Source organism: Silene latifolia, chromosome 4 (genome assembly GCF_048544455.1).
Source record: "Silene latifolia isolate original U9 population chromosome 4, ASM4854445v1, whole genome shotgun sequence".
NCBI lineage: Eukaryota > Viridiplantae > Streptophyta > Magnoliopsida > Caryophyllales > Caryophyllaceae > Silene > Silene latifolia.
In genome coordinates, this window is record NC_133529.1 from 64,859,362 (window position 1) to 64,868,604 (window position 9,243).

Genomic DNA, 9,243 nt, shown 5'->3' on the forward strand with positions numbered 1-9,243 from the left:
ATGGAAGCAAATGATGAAGTTAGTACAGCGATTTCGACATTATTGTCTACACCAATTTGCACTATTCTACCAGAACAACCTGAGGAGTACTTTCCACCATGCGTAGATGAGAAGAAGCCTAAACTAGGAGATTTATACAATACCATAGAAGAAGGAGTTCAGTTTTACAAAGACTATGCAAAACATTGTGGCTTTCAGACTAGATTGGGTACAACAAAAAGGCAAAAAAGAAATGCTGAAGTATTTACGTTGAGGAGAGTGTTATGCAACAAGGCTGGAACAAGGGAGGAGTATAAAGATAAAAAAACAGATCGTGTGCGGTTGATTACTCGTATTGAATGTGAAGCTATGGTACAATTTTCGCTGCAAGCAGATGGAAAGTATAAGGTTACTGGATTCCATGAAGGACACAACCATATTTTAGCATCACCATCATCAATGTTGTTTATGAAGGAAAACAGGAAAATGACATCGATTCAGAAGACCTTCGTTGTAAAAGCAGCACGGTTAAAGATGGGGCCAGTAAAAGCATTTAGAGGTTGGAAAGAGTTGACGGGAGGTTATAGTAATGTTGGTGCTACCGAGACTGATTTCAAGAACTTTGTGAGAAATATGAAACAGTACATTGGTTTGTCTGATGCACAAATGGTGGTAGATAATTTTTCTCAAAAAAAAGAGATGTGTAGCACGTTTTATTTTGACTTCGAAGTTGATGAAAAACAGTGTCTATCAGGGCTGTTTTGGGCAGACACCATATCTAGGAAAAACTATGCTTTATTTGGCGACATGCTTTCCATCGACTCCACCTTTCGTACAAATAAGTACGACATGGTTTTTGTGCCATTTACTGCTGTTGATCAACATAAAAGGTGCGTAACAGTAGGAGCGGGGCTACTATCACACGAGAGCATTGAAGCATATACATGGCTTTTCAAAGCATTTCTTGACGCAATGGGGGGTTGTGCACCAAAAGCAATTATAACTGATCAATGTCCTTCTATGAAACCAGCAATTGAAGAAGTATTTCCAAATACATCTCACAGGTTATGCATGTGGCATATTATGAAGAAACTTCGTGAAAAAGTTGATGCGTATTTATGGCAAGACGAGGATTTCAAGAAGCGTTTAAATGCATGCGTTTGGAACAATCATTGTGAACCTGATGAATTTGAAGAAGCTTGGGCTAATATCATGATTGATTATGATTTGGTAGACCATCCTTGGTTCTCGTCTCTCTACGAAATTAAAGAAGATTGGGTTCCTGCATATTTTAGAGAAATATTTATGGCGGGAATTATGAGGGTGATATCAAGATCAGAGAGTGAAAATAGTTTCTTCGATCGTTTTCTTACACCTCATGCGACTCTTGTTGAATTCTGGATGTCTTTTGAGAGTGCAATGGATGCACAACGCCACAAACAATCGAAACTGAACTCGGAAAATAAACACTCAACATCTCCCTTGAAAACTCCAGTTCAGCTAGAAAAACACGCTTCAGAAATTTACACGCATGCAACTTTTAAGGACTTCCAGAATGCATTATGTGCAGCAGTGTACAATTGTGGCATGGTGGACGTACATGCTACGGACGGCACAGAGGTATATATTATCAGCGACATAGAGCGAGAAAGAAAGACATGGGAAGTTGCATTTACAGCAAGTAGAGAAGAAATCACTTGTAGTTGTTGTTTGTATCAAAGAATGGGTATGCTGTGTAAGCATGTCATATGGGTCTTAAAGCATAAGAACATAAGAAGGATTCCAGACAAATATATTCTTAATAGATGGACGAAGAATGCGTTGATGAAGCCCGTCTTTGATAAGCATGGCAATAAAATGGAGGATGTTGGGAAATCAGACAACAAAAAAGGAATGACAAATGAGCTTTGGGAAGAAATGTACTCTTGTGTCAGCCTTGCAGAAGAAAATGAGAAAGATATACAAATGTTAATAGATAAACTTAGAGAAGTCAAAATGGAGATAAAGCAACATCGAAGCAACGAGCCACCAATCCTCAACACGATGTCGGAAATGGAAAGGTATGTTGGGTGCAGCATTCCTAAAGAGATAAACATCCAAGTTCCACAAAAATCACGTAATAAGGGGAGTGGTAAGCGAATTCAGTCAAGTGTTCTAAAAGCGCTCGAGAAAAGCGGGAAAAAACAAAGAGTATGCCAGACTTGTGGGAAAAAGGCCACAACTCAAGAACATGTTCTAAAAAGGTTGAAGAATCAGATTCACAGGATGAAGATTCAGAGGATGAAGATTGATTGTCAATGGCCGAACAAGAGTTCTAAAAGTTTTGGATAATTTTAATTGATGTCCTACAGATGATTTATGACTCTAAATTGCTTTTAATTAGTCCAACACCAAATGCTTGATAAATTTTCTGAAAAATCGCATTACATGATTACATGGTTGTGGCCACCTTTCACATAGTGTATACATCAGTACAATACCATAGGGTATGCGATAACAAAGTGCTAACAAAAGATACTAAATTCATATGATGCCTAAACTAGGGATTATGCTTCATTAGAATCATCAACACATTTTGCACCTTCTTTCTCGACTCCTTGAACCTGGAGTCCTTGAACCTGGTTCTGATGGTGTTTTGCTCGAAGAAGAACTTCTGTCGACAATTCGTTCCCATCAAAAAGAAGCAAAGTCGAAACGTATTTGTCTCTTAGCTTGGAAAGTGTTGCAACCTATATGTATAGAATAGTTTGAATAAAACTATTTTCAATAATTGAAATAATCACTCAACAAAATATAAGCAAAACTAAATAAATGAACCCTTACGTCATTCTTTTTAAGACCGCATTTTCATTTTGGATCACCCATAAACGTTTCCATATGTCTCATGGTGAACACTCCGCAATCATCAACATTGTCGGTTGTCCTCCAAGGCATATTAATCCTGACGGGAGTAAGCGTACACACCACAACTCCTTTAGAATAAGTGTCTCTTGTCTCTTTCAAAAACCTCCCAAATGCGTGACCTATTTCAAAATCAACATGCATAAGAATATATAGAAATGGTTATGCAACTTCTATTTTGAGTTCCTTAATCCTTACCCCTCTTAATGACAGGGGGTTGTGCATACTTCTATGATGCTCAAGGGGAAGTAGAATACTCGCCTACTCAGTATACTGTAACCTCTATAAATTTCTCTCGGAGATCATGCCTCATGTTAAAAATATCAGGAACTCTGGCCAACTGCATATTTCAGAAAGGAATAACTCTAGCCAAACACTTATACATGACACATCTACTGCAAAGGGAGAGGAGATGGTTTCGAAAGCCTACAAATTCCTGAAATGTTGTAGAATTTGGTGCTCGCGGAATCAGTTTGTTTGCAGTACATTTCTTATGCAGGAATCTTATTTGATGACAGCTATAGGATGTTTCAGACCAGCTCTTGATGAGCCAGATGTTTCAGACCAGCTACTCTTGATTTTGTTAAGCGAGTAAGACCGGCATCATTGCTTATCAACTAAGTAGAAGTTCTGTTTCTCTTTTCAAAGTTCAAACTATCTATCTATCTCCGGAGTTTATGAACTAGGTACTCAACTAAATCCCAAATTAAACATCGCAAAGTACACGCAAACAATTGATCATATGAACATTTGTAGTAACTAGCTAGCCTTACAAATTCACGAGCTAAAAGCCGTGACAGAAATCACGACCCTTAATAAGCAGTGCGTAATTAAGATCACGTACTTATGCTACACAAAAGCATGTGCAAACAGATCGTTACGCAAACACTTACCACGAGCATGGGAGTATCACCATAACAGTTTTCAACTTTGGCGCGAGTAAGCCAATTGTCAATAAGGTAAAATGCAGGGGTCTTCAAGTCAAACACCATGAGATAATAATGTGCGTTCAATGCAACCGGAAAGAAAAACTAACATGTAGGAAAAAAAATTGATTAGACTTGATAAATAAAAGTACTTGATAATAGAATTGATTAGACTTGATAAAGGTTTAAAGAAATCACCATGTCAATAGATTTCAATGAAATCCTGGAAAATTGCTTCAATTCATCATTCATTGCATTTCTGAAAAATTTGTACCTACTCTTATCGCTTTTATTCTTCCTATAATCAGTAAACACAATCTAGAAGCACGAAAAAGATTAAAATATAACAAACAAATATCAACACATACATAAATAGTATTAGAAATTTTAGAAAGAATCAAATAGTGAACTTACAAGCACGAATGTACTAATGTAAAATCTCAATGGACTTAAATCGCTCTTTGATATCTCTCGATGATTCAAGTAAGCAGGCCAACAATCAAGGATGGCACTTGACACAAGCTCTCGAGGTTTAAGGCTCTGAAACTGAAGACGAATAGCAGTAATGCCCTTATACATGAACACCTTCTCACTGTTGAAAAATATCTCATTTAAATCACCAAGAAAGAATAAACAAGTGGATGGAAAATAAAAACAGTAGCTACAAAAAGGAAAGTAAGGAATCAAGGAAAAATTACTTATGAAGAGAGCTCTCTTGTCCGAAGTCTGCATATATGTAGTCACACACAAGTCTTTGCACTTTGGTGAGGCTACTTACTGTATCAACATCCCTAACTATAAAAGGAGAACGAAGTTCTGGTACAAGTGCTGCTGAACTACCTCTCCTCCTTGTAACAACATGGTAGCGGGTAGGAGAAAGCCTTGAATTAGAATCAGGTTCACAATCACCATCTGAAATCGTCTTTTCAGAATCTGATTGTGTATTAGCGTCCTCATGCACCTCAAAGACACGACTTGTCATCATCTTTCCGAACGAGATCATCACCTTCCCGACCGCTTTTTTATCACCGTGTTCATCCTTTTGGTCAGTAGATATTTCTAACAAAATGTCCCGCACTACTGTATCATGATCAACATTTGTAGTTGGTGACAACAAAGCAACTTTTGGATTATTAAAAAGTTCATCCTGAGACAAACCAAGACTGAAAGACGGAGGAATAACATCACCATGGGAATTGTCATCATCTTGCCATTGATGTTGATTGATTGGCCTTGTAGAAGTGACTGCCCATTTTTTATTGTATGCATCCTCGACTGCCTTGGAAAAAGCTATTACAGATGCTTCTTCTTTTGAATCAGTGAACCAATATGAGGTAGAGGTGTCCTCATTACATCCTCCATAGGTACGATATAATATAGATGTAGAACTATGTAGGTGTTTGATAGTATCATTTTCTGGAAAATTTGTAGCTCCAATTTCGTACTTGTTCTCAAGAATAACCATATTTTCAGCCATTCGTGCAGAATTAACAGCAAGGTCATGTATATACTCCTACACAAAAACCAAAAAAATCACAAAAAATAATATTGAAAAGAGAAAGAAATAATCAAAGTGATCAAATAATATAAGATGAAAGTATAATGTACTTTTGGGTTAGAGCAATGAGTAGAAGATGTTGAATTAGATAATAATGAAGTCACTTGAGAAGTTCCCGGCCTAGAAGGAACCCGTTTCTTTGAACAAAACTTTTCAAATTTGCTTGAATAGCAAGTAGAACTTCATCGCTGGCATAAAATTCGTCATCTAGAGTGGCATTTGAGGTTACTTTCGTAGGACTAGAAGACCCAATTTCATGTTCTGGATTATCTGGATCAGCATTAGTGACAGCAAGATCATTTACTTCAACATTCTGAGAACATCCTCCTTCATCATACGGCTCATTCATTAGCTTCATTGCCACATTACACAACTTCTTCATGTCCGGATTTTCATATAACTTAGGTGGACGATCTTTTATTAAGGACTCTAAGGACATCAAATGCTCTATGAGTAGCCTTGGTTTTGAATGCAAGTTCATGAATATAATCCTACATAAAAACAAGTAGATGAAAATAGGGACTCAAGTAAAATCTGAAAATATAAGTTCATAAAAAGTGTAACATAAGTTCCGACAAAAATTACCATAGGTTATGAACAGCAAAACCATAAGTACATAAATATTTTTCTTACATATAAATGTAGTGATTACCTTAATAGTTGTTTGGCAGCCAGGTTGTGTATTAGGCGATACTGAACCAGATTGTGTATTAACATTCTCCACCATCATATCTTCTATTGTCCCCTCTCCAAAATGAAACGATTTCATCTCTTCTTTTTGTCTAGCATAGAGAGCATAGTGGTCCAACCAAAGTGAGAGTGAAAAAATCTCGATCAACAGTCCGCTTTTTGTGAACAACCCGATCAACGTAAAATGACTAAACATTTAACACAAGAACATTAAAATCAGTGACAAAATTTAAAAGGAGAATAATATTTAGCGAAGAATAAAAAACACACGCTGAAAAAAAGATAGAATATTATACCATTAAAAACAACAGAGGACCCTCGAAATAGTTCTTCTTAACTGCCCAATTCAGCTTGGCATTCCTCAAACTATCCAAAATATACTCACACCAATTGTAGTTAGCAATATCATTCACATCCATTAAAGACTTCAGAACATGATGATTCACATAAGATCTTTGGTTGTTTTTCATCATAAGAGAGACAACAAGAACAACAAAGTTCACTTTAAATTGATCACCGCCTAATTCCTGATTTGTTGCAATATAAGTTTGAAGTGTTGTGATTAAGACAAGTCCAGATGTCACAGGAAATTGACTTCTCCATTGGTGGTAGAATTCTGAGAATTCTTCACTTTCATCAATATAAGAAGCTAACTGCACTTGCTTAGGACCCATAGGAAGACCCAAAGTCGCATGTACGTCAGAAGCTCGAATAGGCAGCTCCTTACCACCATAAAGCATAAGAGAAGTTGTTATTGGATTAAAATTATCAATAAGCCAATAGCCGAGACGCATAGGTAACCTATCAACATCCAACGAAAATAAACCACCAAACCCAATTGCATTAATATCTTGCCATTGCTCATACGTCATACAATGAATGACGTAAAATAAGCCCTTTGGAGACATGCGTGTAACAATGAGATGGAAACACGGGACGACGAGACTTCGCCGTTTAGAAGGACGAGAACTACTTGGGCGATCATCATCACTAATCAACCTATAATCAGCATAGAAAGACAATAATTTCTATGAACATAGGACATGTACATATAGTAATGAAAAATTGAACATGCAGTACAAATAAGATGCACTTCATCTAGAATATTTTGTAAATAACTTGCCTCTGATTGAAGTAACTCAAATCTTCAACAGAAACTTAGCAAATACTTCATAGCAGCTTAAAAGATACATACCAATAGAGGAACATGCAATCAAATACCCAAAATCATAAAACGATTAAAAGGAATAATACAAAACACTACAAAAATAAACCTAAACGATTGGAAAGAAGAAAACAAAACAATCGAAAATACAATGAATGTAACTGTAATTAGGAAAAAATCAAAGATGAACATGCAAGCAACAATACAAATCAATAGAAAAATTAAATTAGAAGGAAAAACAAAGGGGAAATGCAATCAAATACACATAATCGTTAAACAATTATGAAGTGGAGAAAGAAATTGAACGATCTTACCTTAATTTCATTGGAAGAGCAGCTAGATTAAACGAAGTATCCAGATGAAATTGGGAAAGTAAGAGTAGCTCAATGAAGAAGACGAGTAAGGAAGAAGAGAAAGAATGTTATAAAAGAATAAGTGAATTGACAAAAATAACCTCCAATTAGAAAACTAAGCTGGACGCGCGTCATGATCTGGTCCACTGGATTAATAGATCGACGGTTTGTGATAGTTTCATGGTTTATATACGAGGAGGTTTCATACGATCCTAAATATATATATATATATATATATATATATATATATATATATATATATATATATATATATATATAATCGTGATCCGTCATTTAACCAAATTACGGTGCGAACCGTACGAACCTGTGTATTTATAGAAACAAAAAGCTTAAATTAATCCACGATTTATCATTTCATTTTACTGTCAACCCAAACTATCCACCTACTACCTTCCATCAACCTTCACCAACCACCACCACCACATGACACCATTAAACCCCGACGCCGACGGATCTCCGAGCTTTAATGCCGGCGCACCACGTCGACACCACCACCACGTCGACAGTCGATCCAATTTCAACACATTTCACGCCGACATCCATCCTTAACCTCCATTCCTTCCCTACACACCGACAACATCCCCTCACCGACCACGTCCCCACGCCGGCATTCCGTCCTTCATCACTTTATATTTCCAACATCTTACAAAAAACTTCCTTGATTTAAATTATAGATCTACAACAATAAATTATGAATCTGCAAAAACAAACAACACTAGTGGCTTCGTCGGGAAATTTCGAGTCCAAATACATCGTCATCTGGAAATGTCAAGTTTGCTAGTGGTGGTGGGATGCGATATAGGCGGCGACGACTGGCTAGTATCTCACTGTCGTTGTTAGATGTGTTCGAAAATGTGTATATCTGGGATTTTAAGATCTGAAACTTGAAAAAATATGATAACATGACGTCGGTGTACTGGTGGTGGGGTTGGTGGTGATATGGGGTGCTGGTGGTGGTGGTCGCGCACCGTTCAGGTGGTTGGTGGAATCAATACATACGGGATTAATGTTATTGGTGTAGTCGATATTAGATTGGAGTAGTCTTTTGGTGTTTTATCCAATGATTTCCCCTGTTTATTGAATTAAATCTTGGGAGTTTTGTTGAGGATGTTGAATTGTCTGAATTCTTTGTTCTTTCAATTGCGTTAATCATATGTTGCCATTGTGTCTGCATTATTTTTGTTAATCTATTCCTCATCGGCGACGAAAGTGATGAATAGCTAAAAGCATACACAAATCTTTTTCTACTTCATTTTCAGTTTAGGTTGTGGTGTCACTGGTGTACGAGCTGATGGTGGGTTGTAGTGATGGCGATGACGGTGGTGGTGGTGGCGGTGGGTTTGTGGCAGCTGTGGGGTGGTAGTGGTGGCATTCGGTGGTGGTGGTGGTGTGTGGTGGTGGTGCGTGGTGGTGGCAAGTAGTGTTTGAGGGTGGATACGTGCATGAATACTACTAGATACGTATATGAATACTACTGGATACACATACAATAAGCGCGTATCTGGTAGTACTGTTATGCGTATCTAGGATTATTGACATGTGTATCTGGCAGTACTGATATGTGTATCTGGGAGTATCGACATGTGTATCTGACAATACTGATATGTGTATCCGCAAATAGTATGAAATGTATCTCGAAGTTAATCTTAA

At 37.2% G+C, this 9,243-nt stretch overlaps 1 protein-coding gene across 1 annotated transcript; it reads left to right on the forward strand.

The window, feature by feature from the left end:
* Nucleotides 1–2,310, forward strand: LOC141651592 (protein FAR1-RELATED SEQUENCE 5-like). The gene has a single exon (XM_074459296.1). The coding sequence runs from the start codon at nucleotides 1–3 to the stop codon at nucleotides 2,308–2,310; it is 2,310 nt and encodes a 769-aa protein (XP_074315397.1).
* The last annotated feature ends 6,933 nt before the right edge of the window (nucleotides 2,311–9,243 follow it).

Coding starts and splice junctions, on each gene's coding strand:
- LOC141651592 (XM_074459296.1), top strand. CDS start 1: ATGGAAGCAAATGATGAAGTTAGTACAGCGATTTCGACATTATTGTCT.